Source organism: Scyliorhinus torazame, chromosome 8, assembly GCF_047496885.1.
Source record: "Scyliorhinus torazame isolate Kashiwa2021f chromosome 8, sScyTor2.1, whole genome shotgun sequence".
In the NCBI taxonomy this organism is placed as follows: Eukaryota; Metazoa; Chordata; class Chondrichthyes; order Carcharhiniformes; family Scyliorhinidae; genus Scyliorhinus; species Scyliorhinus torazame.
The window spans coordinates 278,290,303-278,313,508 of NC_092714.1; the positions used below are offsets into that span (position 1 = coordinate 278,290,303).

Consider the following 23,206-nt stretch of genomic DNA (forward strand, 5'->3'; position numbering starts at 1 on the left):
TGGGACGCGCTGCCTGGGAGGGGGGGAGAGGCGGGTCTGGGACGCGCTGCCTGGGAGGGTGGGAGAGGCGGGTCTGGGACGCGCTGCCTGGGAGGGTGGGAGAGGCGGGTCTGGAACGCACTGTCTGGGAGGGGGGGGGAGAGGCGGGTCTGGGACGCGCTGCCTGGGAGGGTGGGAGAGGCGGGTCTGGGACGCGCTGCCTGGGAGGGTGGGAGAGGCGGGTCTGGAACGCACTGTCTGGGAGGGGGGGAGAGGCGGGTCTGGAACGCGCTGCCTGGGAGGGGGGGGAGAGGCGGGTCTGGAACGCGCTGCCTGGGGGGGTGGGGGAGGCGGGTCTGGGACGCGCTGCCTGGGAGGGGGTGGGGAGAGGCGGGTCTGGGACGCGCTGCCTGGGAGGGGGGGAGAGGCGGGTCTGGGACACGCTGCCTGGGAGGGTGGGAGAGGCGGGTCTGGGACGCGCTGCCTGGGAGGGTGGGAGAGGCGGGTCTGGGACGCGCTGTCTGGGAGGGTGGGAGAGGCGGGTCTGGGACGCGCTGTCTGGGAGGGTGGGAGAGGCGGGTCTGGGACGCGCTGCCTGGGAGGGTGGGAGAGGCGGGTCTGGAACGCGCTGCCTGGGGGGGTGGGGGACGCGGGTCTGGGACGCGCTGCCTGGGAGGGGGGGAGAGGCGGGTCTGGGACGCGCTGTCTGGGAGGGGGGGAGAGGCGGGTCTGGGACGCGCTGTCTGGGAGGGGGGGAGAGGCGGGTCTGGAACGCGCTGCCTGGGGGGGTGGGGGAGAGGTGGGTTGCCTCACATCCTTTAAAAAGTACCTGGATGAGCACTTGGCTCGGCTTGACATTCCAGGCTATGGGCCAAGTGCTGGCAAATGGCATTAGGTCGACACGCCAGGTGTTTTCCATGCATCGGTGTGGACTCGATGGGCTGAAGGGCCTTTTCTGCACTGTGTGATTCTGCGATTCTCACAAACAGCAGTGCGATAATTGCTAGGTACTCTAAATTTAATGATGTTGTTTGATAAATATGGTGTCCAGGACACTGGGGAGTCCTCCCCTGCTCTGAGCAAGATTGAGGGATGTCAGAGACTGTGTGGATTCTACCACATACCCTCTCCATTGAACATCTTGCCAAGCCTCACTGCAGAGGCTCACACTTGGGGGCAATGTGATCCAGCACCTTCTAAAGTGGAGGGTTTCGGGAGTGGGCTAAGCGAATACTATAAGATATCTCACCCATCCCTTCACGCACAATGAAGGACCTCTCATCAGCGTCGACTGGGCTGGAATCCAAAGGTAGAGCCAGAAAGTTCTGGAAAAATAGAGGGAAATGGAGCTGGGAGGGGGGTGGGGTGCTAACATTCGATTCAATTCATTAATCACTTTGAAGGAGAATTTTCCAATTCCAGTGGTTAACCTCCAACACACAGGTCATCATTTCCATTGACCAATGTAAGCTGCTAAATATGAAGTGACTCATCGCAGACACTGACAGAATGCACCCTGAAGCCAAGATAACCCTCACTCGTACTTTCACATAGAAAAACTGGGTCAGAAAAGAGGCTTAAAAAGTGGGCATGTTAAATCATTTTTAAACCTATTTTCTAAAGCATTAAGTTAAGCATCAACTTCTAAACATTCCCTCACAAATAGGAGGTGTCAAGATGCTGACGAGGCAGTGAGGAAATCACGCAAAACGGAGGCTCTCTTTTATAAATGATGTATGCGTTCCCTCGATAATAAAATGTCTCCAGCTCCCAGTCTCCCTCAAGAGGCTCCTCACCATCCCAGAGTCTTCAAGTCTCGCTCAGCTTCACTTCATCCGCTGGGAATCGCAACTCCTCAACCTAACCTCAGGATTCCCCAATCTGAGACGCAGTCTCCAGCCACCGACTCCACCTGAGACGCAGTCTCCAGCCACCGACTCCACCTGAGACGCAGTCTCCAGCCACCGACTCCACCTGAGACGCAGTCTCCAGCCACCGACTCCATCTGAGACGCAGTCTCCAGCCACCGACTCCATCTGAGACGCAGTCTCCAGCCACCGACTCCATCTGAGACGCAGTCTCCAGCCACCGACTCCATCTGAGACGCAGTCTCCAGCCACCGACTCCACCTGAGACGCAGTCTCCAGCCACCGACTCCACCTGCGACGCAGTATCCAGCCACCGACTCCATCGAGACGCAGTCTCCAGCCACCGACTCCATCTGAGACGCAGTCTCCAGCCACCGACTCCACCTGAGACGCAGTCTCCAGCCACCGACTCCACCTGAGACGCAGTCTCCAGCCACCGACTCCATCTGAGACGCAGTCTCCAGCCACCGACTCCACCTGAGACGCAGTCTCCAGCCACCGACTCCACCTGAGACGCAGTCTCCAGCCACCGACTCCACCTGAGACGCAGTCTCCAGCCACCGACTCCACCTGAGACGCAGTCTCCAGCCACCGACTCCACCTGAGACGCAGTCTCCAGCCACCGACTCCACCTGAGACGCAGTCTCCAGCCACCGACTCCACCTGAGACGCAGTCTCCAGCCACCGACTCCACCTGAGACGCAGTCTCCAGCCACCGACTCCATCTGAGACGCAGTCTCCAGCCACCGACTCCACCTGAGACGCAGTCTCCAGCCACCGACTCCACCTGAGACGCAGTCTCCAGCCACCGACTCCACCTGAGACGCAGTCTCCAGCCACCGACTCCATCTGAGACGCAGTCTCCAGCCACCGACTCCATCTGAGACGCAGTCTCCAGCCACCGACTCCACCTGAGACGCAGTCTCCAGCCACCGACTCCACCTGAGACGCAGTCTCCAGCCACCGACTCCATCTGAGACGCAGTCTCCAGCCACCGACTCCATCTGAGACGCAGTCTCCAGCCACCGACTCCACCTGAGACGCAGTCTCCAGCCACCGACTCCACCTGAGACGCAGTCTCCAGCCACCGACTCCATCTGAGACGCAGTCTCCAGCCACCGACTCCACCTGAGACGCAGTCTCCAGCCACCGACTCCATCTGAGACGCAGTCTCCAGCCACCGACTCCACCTGAGACGCAGTCTCCAGCCACCGACTCCATCTGAGACGCAGTCTCCAGCCACCGACTCCACCTGAGACGCAGTCTCCAGCCACCGACTCCACCTGAGACGCAGTCTCCAGCCACCGACTCCACCTGAGACGCAGTCTCCAGCCACCGACTCCACCTGAGACGCAGTCTCCAGCCACCGACTCCACCTGAGACGCAGTCTCCAGCCACCGACTCCACCTGAGACGCAGTCTCCAGCCACCGACTCCACCTGAGACGCCGTCCTCAGCTACCAACTCCATTTCTCTCCCTCATAACGTTCTGAGGCCAAACAAAACTGTTTGCAACCTCAGTTTTATTTCTGACCCCGAGATGAGCTTCAATCTCCTATTCGCACTGAAACCACCCATTTCCACCTCTGAAATATAACCCCACCTCCACCCTTGCCTCAGAGTATCAGCTGCTCAAACCTTCAGCCTGTTACCTTCTCTGTTAACCCTGGACTTCACTATTCAAACACACTGCGGGCCGGTCCCCAATATTCTATTTCCATTCTATTTGTCCTTCAACGCAGCAAGTCCTCTTCCCCCATCGCGGGTTTGCTCGATGATCTACCTCGGCCCCCAGTTAAACGACGCCTTGATTTTTACATTTTCAGCAAATAAATGCCCCCCTCCCCCGGGATATCTGTGCTCCGCTCTACCTGGCCCCCTGAGCATCTCTGATTTAAATTACCCCGCCACTGGTGGCCGTGCCTTCTGCTGCCTGGGTCCTAAGCTCTGGAATTCCCTCCCTAAACGTGTCCGCCTCCCACTCTTCCTTTACCCTGCTCCTTAAAACCCACAAACAAACTTTTAACCATTCACCTGACTAGCAGCTCATGGTCCAGTGCGGACTTTGCTTCATAAAGCTCCTGTGAAATGCTTTGGTATGTTTTGTGACATTGAAGGCGCTATACAAGTACAAGTTGTTGTTGTCAGCACTTTGGGACCTTTGGAGTTTATGAAAGGAGCTACAGAAAATCCGAATTCCAAATCTCTTTCCCTCCAGTCTGATGCCGGGATCGAGCCTCGGGCGTTAAACGTCCAGCCCGACAATGGGCCAGAGCCTCTGTTTCCTCTCTCAGGTTAAGCAGCAGAAACTCCCAGCGAGGATTAAATCCACAGTCAGGAAAATACTTCTGCAGCCATTACGCACATCACCTCCCGCGCCCTAATCAACAGCTCAATTCATTTTGTTCCTCCATTAAGTTGATCTTTTCTCTACGCCTTGCTTTAACAGTAACATTATATTCTGCAGTCTCTCCTTCCTTCCCTGTGTACGGTGTGCATTGTTTGTACAGCAGGCAAGAAACAATACTTTTCACTGTGTACTAATACATGTGACAATAATAAATCAAATCAAATAAGCTGATGGTGAACATCGCTTGCTGGAGGAGTGATTCTCAAACCACAGGGATTGACTTTTCTGCTCAATGGTCACAAGTCTGTTATTAATTCATAATGAACTGTTCACAAACTGGCTGTGGATGAGGTTCCAACATTGATTGCAGTAGCTACCTTGGGATACTGTCTCATCTTTTATTCCTTTGTGAAGGAGCCCAACTGCCTGCCCACTGCATAAACCAGGTCAGTGAGGACTGGTCGGCCAGTAAACCAGCAAGGTGCTGTTTTACCTTGAATTGATCAAATATCTCTGTATATATGGAAAATGCAGATGTAATTTGCCATTTCCAGCAGGGTCTCAGGAAAGGGGACCCCAACCCTAACCTATTGCATCCTCCCAGCCCTGCTCCCTCGTCATCACCCTAGACCAACAGATACGTGGACAGTACGGTAGCACAGTGCTTAGCACTGTTGCTTCATAGCTCCAGGGTCACTGGTTCAATTCCCTGCTGGGTCACTGTCTGTGTGGAGTCTGCACGTTCTCCCCGTGTCTGCGTGGGTTTCCTCCGGGTGCTCCGGTTTCCTCCCACAGTCCAAAGATGTGCAGGTTAGGTGGATTGGCCATGATCAATTTCCCCTTGGTGTCCAAAAAGGTTAGGTGGGGTTACTGGGTTATGAGGATAGGGTGGAGGTGTGGGCTTCCAAGGGCCTGTGCAGAATCGATGGGCCAAATGGCCTCCTTCTGCACTGTAAATTCTATGATTCTCTGAGTTGCAATGCCCATTCACCGCACCGCCTGCTGTCTCAACTATAAGTGAAAGAATGTTGATAATTATCCAGGGATCTCATTTATAATTGTGGGAAACGCATTTAGGGAAAAAGACCAACATTTACCGAGCAGCGGATTCAGAGACTGAGGACTGCCTGTAAATGTAACAAGGTTACAAGTATCACCAATGAGCGATAAACTGGCCTCAAGGTAGGTTTCTGATGCTGTTTATTTCCCACTTCACCAAGACAGAGTTTTATTTCATTTAATCCTTTTATCCCAGTCTTATGAAAACAGTTTTAAGTGAATTGGAATTGTATTAGTAAACAATAGAAATAAGGTATAGTTTTGAGTGGGTTTAATTTGACTGTTTCTGTGCCTGGAAGGGAAAAACCTAGAGTTAGATTCATGCTGGACAAAGGTGTTTGTATGTGTGGGGGTTGGTTAATTTTCAACTTTGTGTTTAGCGAGGGCTATGGCGTGAAGAATAATAAAAGGCATAAGCATGTGGAAGTTGCTTAGCAACTGGGGCCTTGTAAGGGAGAGAAGCATTTAGGTTTTAATTTTAGCTGAATTTGTGGGACGTTGAGATAGGTAGAGAGAGAGAAGGCAGTTCTTACAGCTCTGCTAGAAGCTGTTGATTTTGAAGGATAGTTAGAAGCAGTTGGTTTAGGAGCAGCACCATAGTTAGCAATGCTACCTCACAGACCCAGGGACCCAGGTTTAATTCTGACCTTGGATGACTGTGTGGAACTCTCCCCGTGCCTGCGTGGGTTTTTTCCGGGTGTTCCGGTTTCCTCCCACAGTCCAAAGATGAACAGGTTACATGGTTTGGTCATGCTAAATTGCTCCTTAGTGTCCAGGTTAGGTTACAGGGATGGGGTGGGGTGGATGGGGGAGTAGACATGGGTAGGGTGCTCTTTCAGAGAGTCGGTGCAGACTCGATGGGCCAAATGGCCTCATTCGGCACTGTAGGGATCCTCTGATTCGATGAAGGCCAGAGAGGGAACGTCTCTATCAGCTTTGTTAGATGAAAAGCAACGGTTAAGAAAACAAGTGCAGAAATCGGAAAAACAGATAGTTAAGGAAACTAGAAAAATGGAGAGAAGTTTCCAAGAAGCCTAAAGGTACTGGAACCGAGAACTGTTCAGTAAAGATAGACAGAGCTGAGAAGAAGGCAGAGATGTCAGAAAGATCTGGAGTGATTTTCAGGTTTGTGAGATTTTACTGAAACGTGTGTTGAAATAGCTATGGAAATCAGCGGCTGGATCTTGGAGTAAAACATATGAGACCAAGAAAATCTAAAAAGGGCGGAGTAAAATCCTGGACTGATTCGCCGCTAAAAGTGGAGCAGAAGCTTTCATTAAAAGGGTCATTTGTAAGACCTGGATTGTTTTTCAGTATGCAAACCACTCAGGGAAATCATAATTATGAGAGAAGATATTAAAGCGTGTTTTGGGGAATAAGAGTTTGGAAACTTTTATCTGATCATCATCTGGAAGGATTCGGAGCAGATTGTGTGAATTTGACTACAGTCATCTTGTGTGCTTGAAAGGGACTTTTCTTTTAATGAGACCATTGTAACTTAAGGTGTACTTGTAATCCATATTAACCTTTAAATCTGTGTGTATTCGTTAAGCTAAGGGGGGAGTAAAGGAGCATTTTATAATAATCCAATTTTTTAAATGTTTAATAAATGTTTTCTTGTTGTTGAACTAATTAACCATCCTGTGACTCTGGTCCTCCAGGTTTTGTAAAAAAATGTTAAACTGGGATCGTAAGTGGGCTCAGATTCCAATCGGTCAGAGTCACAGGATTTGTTTAGAATGCAAGTTCCTCCCTTTCCTTCATTTACAAAATGACAAAAGATATTTCATTCTTCATCTTACTTCCCACACTATGTTTGTACATTCAGCTGAAGCTCTTTCCCTCCTCAACCAACCCCCCCCCCCCCCATAGTGCAGGCTGATGTTCAGAGGTTATCACCTCCCCCCGCCCCCCTCAGAGTGAGAGCATTGTGGGTTCAAGTCCCTCCTTCAGAGACCTCGGGCCCATAGCCCAGGCCGGCAAACCCCAGTGTAGTCACAAGAACAGAAGAAATAGGAGCAGGTGTTAAGGAATGGGTTTAAGAGGCATTCCAATTAAATGTCTCATTTATGTTAAGTATCCAATAATTGACACTGATATGTAAAGAAGCTTCAGGTGGCCTTTGGGGCACGTGATGTGATGATAGAGTTTTGTACAGAGTTGTGTTAAAGGAAAATAAAGGTGTTTGTGAGAAGGTGCAGAATCTCTGACTCTTTATACAACAGCAGCCAGAAGTTAACAGCAGGATTGGACCATACGGCCAACTGGTCAACTTTGCTCCACCATTCAGTGTCCCATTGGCTGATTTTGGTCTTCAGCTCCACTTTCCCGCCCAAATCCCATAATTCCAGGGGAAACCAAAAATCACTCCATTCCGGCCCTAAATGTAATCCACAGTGGAGCATCCACAACCCTCCCGGCTGGAAAACTCCAAAGATTCCCAACTCTGAGTGAAGAAATTTCTCCTCATCACAACGTGAACTGATTATCTGGAGACTGTGCCCCCGGGGTTTAGATTCCCCGACCAGGGGAAAGAATCTCTCCGCATCCACCCCATCACACCCCTTCCCAATTCTGTCTCCTTCGATGACTTTTCTGCCCATTCTTCCATACGCAGGAAATACAAGCTCAATTTACTCAGCGTCTCGTATAGAATAACCCCATCTTCGGAGTGAACCTTCGCTGTATCGTCACCAATGCAACTATATCCTCTTTTAAACGTGGAGACAGAAATGCACACAATATTCCAGATGGGGTCTCACATAAACCGTCTGCAATTGTAACAAGGCTTCTTTATCCCTGTATCCAATCTCCTTGCAGCCAACCTGTCACGTGCCTTCCGAATTGCTTGCTTCACCTGCAGACTAACATTCTGCGTTCTTTGTACAAGGGAGCCCAAGTCTCTTTGAACATCAACACTTAGAATATTCTGCTTTTTGTGGCAAAACCTGAGGAACGTACCTCGACTCAAAGTCGGAGATCAGGAGATTGGAGGCCAAGGGGTATCAGGAGTGCGGTGTTGAGATAGAACACAGAAAAATACAGCACAGAACAGGCCCTTCGGCCCACGATGTTGTGCCGAACCTTTGTCCTAGATTAATCATAGATTATCATTGAATTTACAGTGCAGAAGGAGGCCATTCGGCCCATTGAGTCTGTACCGGCTCTTGGAAAGAGCACCCTACCCAAAGTCAACACCTCCACTCAACACTAAGGGCAATTTTGGACACTAAGGGCAATTTATCATGGCCAATCCACCTAACCTGCACATCTTTGGACTGTGGGAGGAAACTGGAGCACCCGGAGGAAACGCACGCAGACACGGGGAGGATGTGCAGACTCCGCACAGACAGTGACCCAAGCCGGAATCGAACCTGGGACCCTGGAGCTGTGAAGCAATTGTGCTATCCACAATGCTACCGTGCTGCCCTTAGAACAAATAAATCTACACTATATCATTTTACCGTAATCCATGTACCTATCCAATAGCTGCTTGAAAGTCCCTAATGTTTCCGACTCAACTACATCCACAGGCAGTGCATTCCATGCCCCCACTACTCTCTGGGTAAAGAACCTACCTCTGACATCCCCCCCTATACCTTCCACCATTCACCTTAAATTTATGTCCCCTTGTAATGGTTTGTTCCACCCGGGGAAAAAGTCTCTGACTGTCTACTCTATCTATTCCCCTGATCATCTTATAAACCTCTATCAAGTCGCCCCTCATCCTTCTCCGTTCTAATGAGAAAAGGCCTAGCACCCTCAACCTTTCCTCGTAAGACCTACTCTCCATTCCAGGCAACATCCTGGTAAATCTCCTTTGCACCTTTCCCAAAGCTTCCACATCCTTCCTAAAATGAGGCAACCAGAACTGTACACAGTACTCCAAATGTGGCCTTACCAAAGTTTTGTACAGCTGCATCATTACCACACAGCTCTTAAATTAAATCCCTCTGTTAATGAACGCTAGCACACCATAGGCCTTCTTCACAGCTCTATCCACTTGAGTGGCAACTTTCAAAGATGTATGAACATAGACCCCAAGATCTCTCTGCTCCTCCACATTGCCAAGAACTCTACCGTTAACCCTGTATTCCGCATTCATATTTGTCCTTCCAAAATGGACCTCACATTTTTCAGGGTTAAACTCCAGCTGCCACTTCTCAGCCCAGTTCTGCATCCTATCTATGTCTCTTTGCAGCCGACAACAGCCCTCCTCACTATCCACAACTCCACCAATCTTCGTATCGTCTGCAAATTTACTGACCCACCCTTCAACTCCCTCATCCAAGTCATTAATGAAAATCACAAACAGCAGAGGACCCAGAACTGATCCCTGCGGTACGCCACTGGTAACTGGGATCCAGGCTGAATATTTGCCATCCACCACCACTCTCTGACTTCTATCGGTTAGCCAGTTCGTTATCCAACTGGCCAAATTTCCCATTATCCCATGCCTCCTTACTTTCTGCAGAAGCCTACCATGGGGAACCTTATCAAATGCCTTACTAAAATCCATGTACACTACATCCACTGCTTTACCTTCATCCACATGCTTGGTCACCTCCTCAAAGAATTCAATAAGACTTGTAAGGCAAGAGAGAGTCAGGGGGCAGAGTTGAATATGGTAGCTATCACAAAGGAGAAAGTGCGAGAGAAACTAAGAGGTCTAAAAATTGATAAATCTCCAGGCCCAGATGGACTACATCCTAGAGTTCTAAAGGAGATAGCTGAAGAAATAGTGGAGGCGTTAGTTATGATCTTTCAAAAGTCACTGGAGTCAGGGAAAGTCCCAGAGGATTGGAAAATCGCTGTTGTAGCCCCCCTGTTCAAGAAGGGAACAAGGAAAAAGATGGAAAATTATAGGCCAATTAGCCTAACCTCGGTTGTTGGCAAGATTCTAGAATTCATTGTTAAGGATGAGATTTCTAAATTCTTGGAAGTGCAGGGTCGGATTAGGACAAGTCAGCATGGATTTAGTAAGGGGAGGTCGTGCCTGACAAACCTGTTAGAGTTCTTTGAAAAGATAACAAATAGGTTAGACCAAGGAGAGCCAATGGATGTTATCTATCTTGACTTCCAAAAGGCCTTTGATAAGGTGCCTCACGGGAGACTGCTGAGTAAAATAAGGGCCCATGGTATTCGAGGCAAGGTACTAACATGGATTGACGATTGGCTGTCAGGCAGAAGGCAGAGAGTTGGGATAAAAGGTTATTTTTCGGAATGGCAACCGGTGACGAGTGGTGTCCCGCAGGGTTCAGTGTTGGGGCCACAGCTGTTCTCTTTATATATTAACGATCTAGATGACGGGACTGGGGGCATTCTGGATAAGTTTGCCGATGATACAAAGATAGGTGGAGGGGCAGGTAGTATGGAGGAGGTGGGGAGGCTGCAGAAAGATTTAGACAGTTTAGGAGAGTGGTCCAAGAAATGGCTGATGAAATTCAACGTGGGCAAGTGCGAGGTCTTGCACTTTGGAAAAAAGAATAGAGGCATGGACTATTTTCTAAACGGTGACAAAATTCATAATGCTGAAGTGCAAAGGGACTTGGGAGTCCTAGTCCAGGATTCTCTAAAGGTAAACTTGCAGGTTGAGTCCGTAATTAAGAAAGCAAATGCAATGTTGTCATTCATCTCAAGAGGCTTGGAATATAAAAGCAGGGATGTACTTCTGAAGCTTTATAAAGCATTAGTTAGGCCCCATTTAGAATACTGTGAGCAGTTTTGGGCCCCACACCTCAGGAAGGACATACTGGCACTGGAGCGGGTCCAGCGGAGATTCACACGGATGATCCCAGGAATGGTAGGCCTAACATACGATGAACGTCTGAGGATCCTGGGATTATATTCATTGGAGTTTAGGAGGTTGAGGGGAGATCTAATAGAAACTTACAAGATAATGAATGGCTTAGATAGGGTGGATGTAGGGAAGTTGTTTCCATTAGCAGGGGAGACTAGGACCCGGGGGCACAGCCTTAGAATAAAAGGGAGTCACTTTAGAACAGAGATGAGGAGAAATTTCTTCAGCCAGAGAGTGGTGGGTCTGTGGAATTCATTGCCACAGAGCGCGGTGGAGGCCAGGACGTTGAGTGTCTTTAAGACAGAAGTTGATAAATTTTTGATTTCTCGAGGAATTAAGGGCTATGGAGAGAGAGCGGGTAAATGGAGTTGAAATCAGCCATGATTGAATGGTGGAGTGGACTTGATGAGCCGAATCGCCTTACTTCCACTCCTATGTCTTATGGTCTTAAGACCTACCCCTCACAAATCCGTGCTGACTATCCCTAATCAAGCAGTGTCTTTCCAGATGCTCAGAAATCCTATCCTTCAGTACCCTTTCCATTACTTTGCCTACCACCGAAGTAAGACTAACTGGCCTGTAATTCCCAGGGTTATCCCTATTCCATTTTTTGAACAGGGGCACAACATTCGCCACTCTCCAATCCCCTGGTACCACCCCTGTTGACAGTGAGGACGAAAAGATCATTGCCAACGGCTCTGCAATTTCATCTCTTGCTTCCCATAGAATCCTTGGATATATCCCGTCAGGCCGGGGGACTTGTCTATCCTCAAGTTTTTCAAAATGCCCAACACATCTTCCTTCCTAACAAGTATTTCCTCGAGCTTACCAGTCTGTTTCACACGGTCCTCTCCAACAATATGGCCCCTCTCATTCGTAAATACTGAAGAAAAGTACTCGTTCATAGAGGATTGGCTATGATTATACTGAATGGTGGAGCAGGCTCGATGGGCCGAATGGCATACTCTTGCTCCTAGTTTCTACGTTCTCTATAAATGCAAGTCCTTTGTTCTTTCTATCGGCCACATGCTACAGTTTGAGTCCAGCTGGACAATATTTAAAATCATCGAAAGTCAATAAATAATTATCCGTATCTGGCAGATACTTTCAATTAATGATACAAAATAAACCCCTGCCCAAGCATAGAGAGCACAATTTTAATTTCATAAAGCACTGAGGAAGGAGGGATATCTGACGAGCGAACCCTTAATTTAAGACAATGTTTAATCACTTCCGCAGAACTCTCTTGTAATAATTGTTATGTGAGGGGTTTCATTTTCAGCTTGTACATTAACCAATGGATGGTTAGTAAGTGGTAATTTGAAACACGGAGAGGGTTAAGCAATCACCAATTGTTTCATTTGTAATACTTCCAGGGGTTATTGAGAGTCGCATTCAGTTGCCTGGTTACTCTTGGGTCTTTCCCTTGTTTGAACTTGGCTGATAGACACTCAATAACAGAGGACTTCCCGTCAGCCCCTCAAGCCCGTCAAATACACGAGGTTGGTAAACCCAGATTTTCCAACTTTCACAAACCTTTTTTCACTTTCTTCTGCAGTTTCAGTGTATCAGACGATTTCTTCTTAATCTCCTGTCGAGCTTTCTTGTATTCTGCAAAAATAAGCAGTGGAGAGACACCGTTAGTGAAGAGGGTTTAAAATGAAGTGAGTTTCACAGAAGTAGCAGTGGAGTCGTGTTCCACATCATTCACTGTTTTGATGTTTTTTTGACATTTCACAACCAGCTCTGTGAATTGTTGCTGATGACATGTCACAGTCTGTTCCCCAGACCACAAATTCCATGCCAGAATTGTGGGAGCAGTTTCCATGAACCTCTTGCCCAATCATTATCTTGGAACACGCACAGAGCTGTAGTTAATGAAAGTTGTATACAGCACTGGGTGAGAAGGGATTAGGAGATGGTGTGTAAGCAACAATGGGCTAACTACAGATTCATTCGTTTCTCATAGCCTCCTTCAGCAATATCAAGTCCAATCTCAGCTTGGGGGGGGGGGGGGGGGGGGGGGGGGGTCCCTCGTGCTCCTAGAGGAAGCCACACAATCTTGTATCCTAAAAGACAAATTTTAATTTTAATTAATTGACGCAATGTCAGTTAGAGGGGTGCTGTGCTCTGACTGTGAGATGTGGCAGGTCCGGGAGGCTTCCAGTGTCCCGGATGGCTTCATCTGCAGAAAGTGCACCCAACTGCAGCTCCTCACAGACCGCATGGTTCGGTTGGAGCAGCAATTGGATGCACTTAGGAGCATGCAGGTGGCGGAAAGCGTCATAGATCGCAGTTATGTAAGTGTGGTCACACCCAAGGTGCAGGCAGAGAAATGGGTGACCACCAGAAAGGGCAGGCAGTCAGTGCAGGAATCCCCTGTGGTTGTCCCCCTCTCGAACAGATATACCCCTTTGGATACTGTCGGGGGGGATAGCCTATCAGGGGAAAACAGCAGCAGCCAGAGCAGTGGCACCACGGCTGGCTCTGATGTTCAGAAGGGAGGGTCAAAGCGCAGAAGAGTAATAGTTATAGGGGACTCTATAGTCAGGGGCACAGATAGGCGCTTCTGTGGACGTGAAAGAGACTCCAGGATGGTATGTTGCCTCCCTGGTGCCAGGGTCCAGGATGTCTCCGAACGGGTAGAGGGAATCCTGAAGGGGGAGGGCAAACAGGCAGAGGTCGTGGTACATATTGGTACTAACGACATAGGCAGGAAGGGGCATGAGGTCCTGCAGCAGGAGTTCAGGGAGCTAGGCAGAAAGTTAAAAGACAGGACCTCGAGGGTTGTAATCTCGGGATTACTCCCTGTGCCACGTGCCAGTGAGGCTAGAAATAGGAAGATAGAGCAGACAAACACGTGGCTAAACAGCTGGTGTAGGAGGGAGGGTTTCTGTTATCTGGACCACTGGGAGCTCTTCCGGGGCAGGTGTGACCTGTATAAGATGGACGGGTTGCATCTAAACCGGAGAGGCATAAATATCCTGGCCGCGAGGTTTGCTAGTGTCACACGGGAGGGTTTAAACTAGTATGGCAGGGGGGTGGGCACGGGAGCAATAGGTCAGAAGGTGAGAGCATTGAGGGAGAACTAGGGAATAGGGACAGTGTGGCTCTGAGGCAGCGCAGACGGGGAGAAGTTGCTGAACACAGCGGGTCTGGTGGCCTGAAGTGCATATGTTTTAATGCAAGGAGCATTACGGGTAAGGCAGATGAACTTAGAGCTTGGATTACTACTTGGAACTATGATGTTGTTGCCATTACAGAGACCTGGTTGAGGGAAGGGCAGGATTGGCAGCTAAACGTTCCAGGATTTAGATGTTTCAGGCGGGATAGAGGGGGATGTAAAAGGGGAGGCGGAGTTGCGCTACTTGTTCAGGAGAGTATCACAGCTATACAGCGAGAGGACACCTCAGAGGGCAGTGAGGCTATATGGGTAGAGATCAGGAATAAGAAGGGTGCAGTCACAATGTTGGGGGTATACTACAGGCCTCCCAACAGCCAGCGGGAGATAGAGGAGCAGATAGGTAGACAGATTTTGGAAAAGAGTAAAAACAACAGGGTTGTGGTGATGGGAGACTTCAACTTCCCCAATATTGACTGGGACTCACTTAGTGCCAGGGGCTTAGACGGGGCAGAGTTTGTAAGGAGCATCCAGGAGGGCTTCTTAAAACAATATGTAAACAGTCCAACTAGGGAAGGGGCGGTACTGGACCTGGTATTGGGGAATGAGCCCGGCCAGGTGGTAGATGTTTCAGTAGGGGAGCATTTCGGTAACAGTGACCACAATTCAGTAAGTTTTAAAGTACTGGTGGACAAGGATAAGAGTGGTCCGAGGATGAATGTGCTAAATTGGGGGAAGGCTAATTATAACAATATTAGGCGGGAACTGAAGAACATAGATTGGGGGCGGATGTTTGAGGGCAAATCAACATCTGACATGTGGGAGGCTTTCAAGTGTCAGTTGAAAGGAATACAGGACAGGCATGTTCCTGTGAGGAAGAAAGATAAATACGGCAATTTTCGGGAACCTTGGATGACGAGTGATATTGTAGGCCTCGTCAAAAAGAAAAAGGAGGCATTTGTCAGGGCTAAAAGGCTGGGAACAGACGAAGCCTGTGTGGCATATAAGGAAAGTAGGAAGGAACTTAAGCAAGGAGTCAGGAGGGCTAGAAGGGGTCATGAAAAGGCATTGGCAAATAGGGTTAAGGAAAATCCCAAGGCTTTTTACACTTACATAAAAAGTAAGAGGGTAGCCAGGGAAAGGGTTGGCCCACTGAAGGATAGGCAAGGGAATCTATGTGTGGAGCCAGAGGAAATGGGCGAGGTACTAAATGAATACTTTGCATCAGTATTCACCAAAGAGAAGGAATTGGTAGATGTTGAGTCTGGAGAAGGGGGTGTAGATAGCCTGGGTCACATTGTGATCCAAAAAGACGAGGTGTTGGGTGTCTTAAAAAATATTAAGGTAGATAAGTCCCCAGGGCCGGATGGGATCTACCCCAGAATACTGAAGGAGGCTGGAGAGGAAATTGCTGAGGCCTTGACAGAAATCTTTGGATCCTCGCTGTCTTCAGGGGATGTCCCGGAGGACTGGAGAATAGCCAATGTTGTTCCTCTGTTTAAGAAGGGTGGCAGGGATAATCCCGGGAACTACAGGCCGGTGAGCCTTACTTCAGTGGTAGGGAAATTACTGGAGAGAATTCTTCGAGACAGGATCTACTCCCATTTGGAAGCAAATGGACGTATTAGTGAGAGGCAGCACGGTTTTGTGAAGGGGAGGTCGTGTCTCACTAACTTGATAGAGTTTTTCGAGGAGGTCACTAAGATGATTGATGCAGGTAGGGCAGTAGATGTTGTCTATATGGACTTCAGTAAGGCCTTTGACAAGGTCCCTCATGGTAGACTGGTACAAAAGGTGAAGTCACACGGGATCAGGGGTGAACTGGCAAGGTGGATACAGAACTGGCTAGGCCATAGAAGGCAGAGGGTAGCAATGGAGGGATGCTTTTCTAATTGGAGGGCTGTGACCAGTGGTGTTCCACAGGGATCAGTGCTGGGACCTTTGCTCTTTGTAGTATATATAAATGATTTGGAGGAAAATGTAACTGGTCTGATTAGTAAGTTTGCAGACGACACAAAGGTTGGTGGAATTGCGGATAGCGATGAGGACTGTCTGAGGATACAGCAGGATTTAGATTGTCTGGAGACTTGGGCGGAGAGATGGCAGATGGAGTTTAACCTGGACAAATGTGAGGTAATGCATTTTGGAAGGGCTAATGCAGGTAGGGAATATACAGTGAATGGTAGAACCCTCAAGAGTATTGAAAGTCAAAGAGATCTAGGAGTACAGGTCCACAGATCACTGAAAGGGGCTACACAGGTGGAGAAGGTAGTCAAGAAGGCATACGGCATGCTTGCCTTCATTGGCCGGGGCATTGAGTATAAGAATTGGCAAGTCATGTTGCAGCTGTATAGAACCTTAGTTAGGCCACACTTGGAGTATAGTGTTCAATTCTGGTCGCCACACTACCAGAAGGATGTGGAGGCTTTAGAGAGGGTGCAGAAGAGATTTACCAGAATGTTGCCTGGTATGGAGGGCATAAGCTATGAGGAGCGATTGAATAAACTCGGTTTGTTCTCACTGGAACGAAGGAGGTTGAGGGGCGACCTGATAGAGGTATACAAAATTATGAGGGGCATAGACAGAGTGGATAGTCAGAGGCTTTTCCCCAGGGTAGAGGGGTCAATTACTAGGGGGCATAGGTTTAAGGTGAGAGGGGCAAAGTTTAGAGTAGATGTACGAGGCAAGTTTTTTACGCAGAGGGTAGTGGGTGCCTGGAACTCACTACCGGAGGAGGTAGTGGAGGCAGGGACGATAGGGACATTTAAGGGGCATCTTGACAAATATATGAATAGGATGGGAATAGAAGGATACGGACCCAGGAAGTGTAGAAGATTGTAGTTTAGTCGGGCAGTATGGTCGGCACGGGCTTGGAGGGCCGAAGGGCCTGTTCCTGTGCTGTACATTTCTTTGTTCTTTGTTTGTAGTCCTGGACACTTGTGCACAGACACTTGTGCACAACACTATTTTGCTGCACCTTTGGCAACATGGACGAGTTCAGCTGCAAATTTCGGTTGGGAAGCTGGGATTAGTCTCCATTGCTGCCAGGAGAATGGGGGAGATTTGCTCAAGGTGTGTAGAATTATGACAGGTTTGGATAAGATGGACCAAGGAAAAGCTGTTCCCATTACCTGAGGACGTAAGGACTAGGGGGACACATATTTAAGTTGCAGATGCAGCAGGAATGTGAGGAAGAACTCTGGGACTCAGTGCCAGTGAGGGTGGTGGAACAGGAGCTGCTTGAGGGAAATAAATGTGCAGGAGTCCAGGGATAGAGCGGGGGATGGGATAGAGCGGTGAGGCGAGCTGGCACTGAGGGAGAGCGGCGTGGCGGACCGCGAGGGGGAGTGGCGTGGCGGACCGCGAGGGGGAGTGGCGGGGCAGACCGCGAGGGGGAGTGGCGGGGCAGACCGCGAGGGGGAGTGGCGGGGCGGGCCGGCACTGAGGGAGAGCGGCGTGGCGGACCGCGAGGGGGAGTGGCGGGGCGGACCGCGAGGGGGAGTGGCGGGGCGGACCGCGAGGGGGAGTGGCGGGGCGGACCGCGAGGGGGAGTGGCGGGGCGGGCCGGCACTGAGGGAGAGCGGTGTGGCGGACCGCGAGGGGGAGCGGAGAGGCGGGCCGGCACTGAGGGAGAGCGGTGTGGCGGACCGCGAGGGGGAGCGGAGAGGCGGACCGCGAGGGGGAGGGGCGAGGCGGACCGCGAGGGGGAGTGGCGGGGCGGACCGCGAGGGGGAGTGGCGGGGCGGACCGCGAGGGGGAGTGGCGGGGCGGGCCGCGAGGGGGAGCGGAGAGGCGGGCCGGCACTGAGGGAGAGCGGTGTGGCGGACCGCGAGGGGGAGCGGAGAGGCGGGCCGGCACTGAGGGAGAGCGGTGTGGCGGACCGCGAGGGGGAGTGGCGGGGCGGACCGCGAGGGGGAGTGGCGGGGCGGACCGCGAGGGGGAGTGGCGGGGCGGACCGAGAGGGGGAGTGGCGGGGCGGACCGCGAGGGGGAGCGGAGTGGCGGACCGCGAGGGGGAGCGGAGAGGCGGGCCGGCAGTGAGGGAGAGCAGCGTGGCGGACCGCGAGGGGGAGTGGCGGGGCGGACCGTGAGGGGGAGTGGCGGGGCGGACCGTGAGGGGGAGCGGAGTGGCGGACCGCGAGGGGGAGTGGCGGGGCGGACCGCGAGGGGGAGTGGCGTGGCGGACCGTGAGGGGGAGCGGAGTGGCGGACCGCGAGGGGGAGTGGCGGGGCGGACCGCGAGGGGGAGCGGAGTGGCGGACCGCGAGGGGGAGCGGAGAGGCGGGCCAGCAGTGAGGGAGAGCGGTGTGGCGGACCGCGAGGGGGAGTGGCGGGGCGGACCGCGAGGGGGAGCGGAGTGGCGGACCGCGAGGGGGAGCGGAGAGGCGGGCCAGCAGTGAGGGAGAGCAGCGTGGCGGACCGCGAGGGGGAGTGGCGGGGCGGACCGTGAGGGGGAGTGGCGTGGCGGACCGTGAGGGGGAGCGGAGTGGCGGACCGCGAGGGGGAGTGGCGGGGCGGACCGCGAGGGGGAGCGGAGTGGCGGACCGCGAGGGGGAGCGGAGAGGCGGGCCAGCAGTGAGGGAGAGCGGTGTGGCGGACCGCGAGGGGGAGTGGCGGGGCGGACCGTGAGGGGGAGTGGTGTGGCGGACCGCGAGGGGGAGCGGCGGGGCGGACCGCGAGGGGGAGCGGAGTGGCGGACCGCGAGGGGGAGCGGCGGGGCGGACCGCGAGGGGGAGTGGCGGGGCGGACCGCGAGGGGGAGCGGTGAGGCAGACCGTGATGGGGAGCGGAGGGGCGGACCGCGAGGGGGAGTGGCGGGGCGGACCGCGAGGGGGAGCGGCGTGGCGGACTGTGAGGGGGAGTGGCGGGGCGGGCCGGCACTGAGGGAGAGCGGTGTGGCGGACCGCGAGGGGGAGCGGCGGGGCGGACCGCGAGGGGGAGTGGCGGACCGCGAGGGGGAGCGGAGAGGCGGGCCGGCACTGAGGGAGAGTGGCGGGGCGGACCGCGAGGGGGAGTGGCGGGGCGGACCGCGAGGGGGAGTGGTGTGGCGGACCGCGAGGGGGAGTGGCGGGGCGGCACTGAGGGAGAGCGGCGGGGCGGACCGCGAGGGGGAGTGGCGGGGCGGCACTGAGGGAGAGCGGTGTGGCGGACTGTGAGGGGGAGTGGAGAGGCCGGCCGGCACTGAGTGAGAGCGGTGTGGCGGACTGTGAGGGGGAGGGGCGGGGCGGTCCGTGAGGGGGAGGGGCGAGGCGGTCCGTGAGGGGGTGCGGAGTGGCGGACCGCGAGGGGGAGTGGAGAGGCCGGCCGGCACTGAGTGAGAGCGGTGTGGCGGACCGCGAGGGGGAGTGGCGGGGCGGTCCGTGAGGGGGAGGGGCGGGGCGGACCGCGAGGGGGAGCGGAGAGGCGGGCCGGCACTGAGGGAGAGCGGTGTGGCGGACCGCGAGGGGGAGTGGCGGGGCGGACCGCGAGGGGGAGTGGCGGGGCGGACCGTGAGGGGGTGCGGAGAGGCGGACCGTGATGGGGAGCGGAGTGGCGGACCGCGAGGGGGAGTGGCGGGGCGGGCCGGCACTGAGGGAGAGCGGCGTGGCGGGCCGCGAGGGGGAGCGGAGTGGCGGACCGCGAGGCGGAGTGGCGGGGCGGACCGCGAGGGGGAGTGGCGGGGCGGACCGCGAGGGGGAGTGGCGGGGCGGACCGCGAGGGGGAGTGGCGGGGCGGACCGTGAGGGGGAGCGGAGTGGCGGACCGCGAGGGGGAGTGGCGGGGCGGACCGCGAGGGGGAGTGGCGGGGCGGACCGTGAGGGGGAGCGGAGAGGCGGGCCGGCACTGAGGGAGAGCGGCGTGGCGGGCCGCGAGGGGGAGTGGCGGGGCGGACCGTGATGGGGAGCGGAGTGGCGGACCGCGAGGGGGAGTGGCGGGGCGGACCGTGAGGGGGTGCGGAGAGGCGGACCGTGAGGGAGAGCGGCGGGGCGGACCGCGAGGGGGAGTGGCGGGGCGGACCGTGAGGGGGTGCGGAGTGGCGGACCGTGATGGGGAGCGGAGTGGCGGACCGCGAGGGGGAGTGGAGAGGCCGGCCGGCACTGAGTGAGAGCGGCGTGGCGGACTGTGAGGGGGAGGGGCGGGGCGGTCCGTGAGGGGGAGGGGCGGGGCGGACCGCGAGGGGGAGTGGCGGGCCGGCACTGAGGGAGAGCGGCGGGGCGGACCGCGAGGGGGAGGGGCGGGGCGGACCGTGAGGGGGAGGGGCGGGGCGGACCGCGAGGGGGAGGGGCGGGGCGGGCCGGCACTGAGGGAGAGCGGCGGGGCGGACCGCGAGGGGGAGGGGCGGGGCGGACCGTGAGGGGGAGGGGCGGGGCGGACTGTGAGGGGGAGTGGTGAGGCAGACCGTGATGGGGAGCGGAGTGGCGGACTGCGAGGGGGAGCGGTGAGGCGGGCCGGCACTGAGGGAGAGCGGCGTGGCGGGCCGCGAGGGGGAGGGGCGGGGCGGACCGTGAGGGGGAGGGGCGGGGCAGACCGCGAGGGGGAGCGGTGAGGCGGGCCGCGAGGGGGAGGGGCGAGGCGGACCGTGAGGGGGAGGGGCGGGGCGGACCGCGAGGGGGAGGGGCGAGGCGGACCGTGAGGGGGAGGGGCGGGGCGGACCGCGAGGGGGAGGGGCGAGGCGGACTGCGAGGGGGAGGGGCGAGGCGGACCGTGATGGGGAGCGGAGTGGCGGACTGCGAGGGGGAGCGGTGAGGCCGGCCGGCACTGAGTGAGAGCGGCGTGGCGGACCGCGAGGGGGAGGGGCGAGGCGGACCGTGAGGGGGAGGGGCGGGGCGGACCGCGAGGGGGAGGGGCGAGGCGGACCGTGAGGGGGAGGGGTGAGGCGGACCGTGAGGGGGGGGGGAGGGGCGGGGCGGACCGCGAGGGGGAGGGGCGAGGCGGACCGTGAGGGGGAGGGGCGGGGCGGACCGCGAGGGGGAGGGGCGAGGCGGACCGTGAGGGGGAGGGGCGGGGCGGACCGCGAGGGGGAGGGGCGAGGCGGACCGTGAGGGGGAGGGGCGGGGCGGACCGCGAGGGGGAGGGGCGGGGCGGACCGCGAGGGGGAGGGGCGAGGCGGACTGCGAGGGGGAGGGGCGAGGCGGACCGTGAGGGGGAGGGGCGAGGCGGACCGCGAGGGGGAGCGGTGAGGCGGGCCGGCACTGAGGGAGAGCGGCGGGGCGGACCGCGAGGGGGAGGGGCGGGGTGGACCGCGAGGGGGAGCGGCGGGGCACGAGGGGGAGCGGCGGGGTGGACCGCGAGGGGGAGCGGCGTGGGTGGGAGGGGGAGCGGCAGCGAGGGGGTGCGGTGGGGTGGGCCGTGGGAGGGAGGGGGAGCGGCGGGACGCGACGGTGATCTAAGGGGCTGACTACGAGGGTGAGCAGTGGGGCGGGAGGGAAAGCGCTGAATTGCTAGCGGGATTCTCGGGCCGGATCGTGAGTGCCGGGTCAGTTACCCTTGGCGTGGTCTTTGTCCAGTTGATTAGCCATTTTCTTCCACTCCTCGATTCGACCCTCCAGAGGGTTTATCAGGCTGTCAGTCAGAGCCCTGTCAGGGAAAAGAAACAATTCAGCAAAGTGATGAGGAAATGTGTTCAGGGAGCAAGAGAGGGAGCGTGATAAAGAAAAAGCACAATAAAAGAAGAGAGAGTGAGAAGAAGAACAAGAGAATGAGATAGAATGGGACCAGCAGACAGCAAAAATTGAGACGGAGGGTCTGTTTGGAAAATGAAGATAATTTGTAAAACAGACTTACGCAGTGAGCTGTTTGAGCCTGGTCTCGATGCTGCGGTGTCTCATACACATCCTGGTCAGAGCTGAACCAATCTCCTTAGTGGCACCTGAAATAAAAATATATAAATCATGTCAATTACAGCAACTTATTCATTTACATGAGTACAGTCCAGAGGGAGCTTTACTCTGTATCTAACCCCGTGCTGTACCTGTCCTGGGAGTGTTTGATGGGGACAGTGTAGAGGGAGCTTTACTCTGTATCTAACCCCGTGCTATACCTGTCCTGGGAGTGTTTGATGGGGACAGTGTAGAGGGAGCTTTACTCTGTATCTGACCTGCACTGTACCTGTCCTGGGAGTGTTTGATGGGGACAGTGTAGAGGGAGCTTTACTCTGTATCTAACCCCGTGCTATACCTGTCCTGGGAGTATTTGATGGGGACAGTGTAGAGGGAGCTTTACTCTGTATCTAACCCCGTGCTGTACCTGTCCTGGGAGTGTTTGATGGGGACAGTGTAGAGGGAGCTTTACTCTGTATCTAACCCCGTGCTGTACCTGTCCTGGGAGTGTTTGATGGGGACAGTGTAGAGGGAGCTTTACTCTGTATCTAACCCCGTGCTGTACCTGTCCTGGGAGTGTTTGATGGGGACTGTGTAGAGGGAGCTTTACTCTGTATCTAGCCCCGTGCTGTACCTGTCCTGGGAGTGTTTGATGGGGACAGTGTAGAGGGAGCTTTGCTCTGTGTCTAACCCCATGCTGTACCTGTCCTGGGAGTGTTTGATGGGGGCAGTGTAGAGGGAGCTTTACTCTGAATCTAACCCCATGCTGTATTTGTCCTGGGAGTGTTTGATGGGGACAGTGTAGAGGGAGCTTTACTCTGGTCGATAGGGGTGAGGTGCACCAAGCTTTGCTCTGTATTCTGCTTCTTAGCCTGGACACGATGCTGATCGCCAGCCCAGCTCAACCAACAGTGTTCCAGGACACAGAATGCTGGACAATCTCAGCAGGCCTGACAGCATTGGTGGAGAGACAAGGGAGCTGATGTTTCGAGTCTGATGACTCTTTGAGACACCTAGACTGGAAACGTTCGCTCCCCTCTCTCTCCACAGAGGCTGTCAGACCTGCTGCGATTGTCCAGTAGTCTCTGTTTTTGTTGCAGTTTTCAGCATCCCCAGTTGCTTTTATGAACAGTGTTCCAGACTTGACGCTCACCCTCCCCTCCCTCCAAATCCACTGATTCAAGGAACAAAGTCAAAAAATGCCAGACCATAAAGACAGTAAAGTCAGAACAGTA

The 23,206-nt window shown here is 54.6% G+C and overlaps 1 protein-coding gene across 6 annotated transcripts in view; it reads right to left on the reverse strand.

Moving 5' to 3' along the window:
* Positions 1 to 23,206, reverse strand: part of mtss1 (MTSS I-BAR domain containing 1) — a 292,863-nt gene that overhangs the window by 126,314 nt on the left and 143,343 nt on the right. For all 6 annotated transcript variants that reach the window (XM_072515395.1, XM_072515391.1, XM_072515392.1 and 3 more), the window contains exons 4-6: positions 21,937 to 22,021; positions 21,638 to 21,729; positions 12,592 to 12,666 (exon numbers count right to left, since the gene is read on the reverse strand). In XM_072515395.1, coding sequence (XP_072371496.1) covers positions 12,592 to 12,666; positions 21,638 to 21,729; positions 21,937 to 22,021 — 252 coding nt within the window. The remainder of the gene's footprint in view (positions 1 to 12,591; positions 12,667 to 21,637; positions 21,730 to 21,936; positions 22,022 to 23,206) is intronic.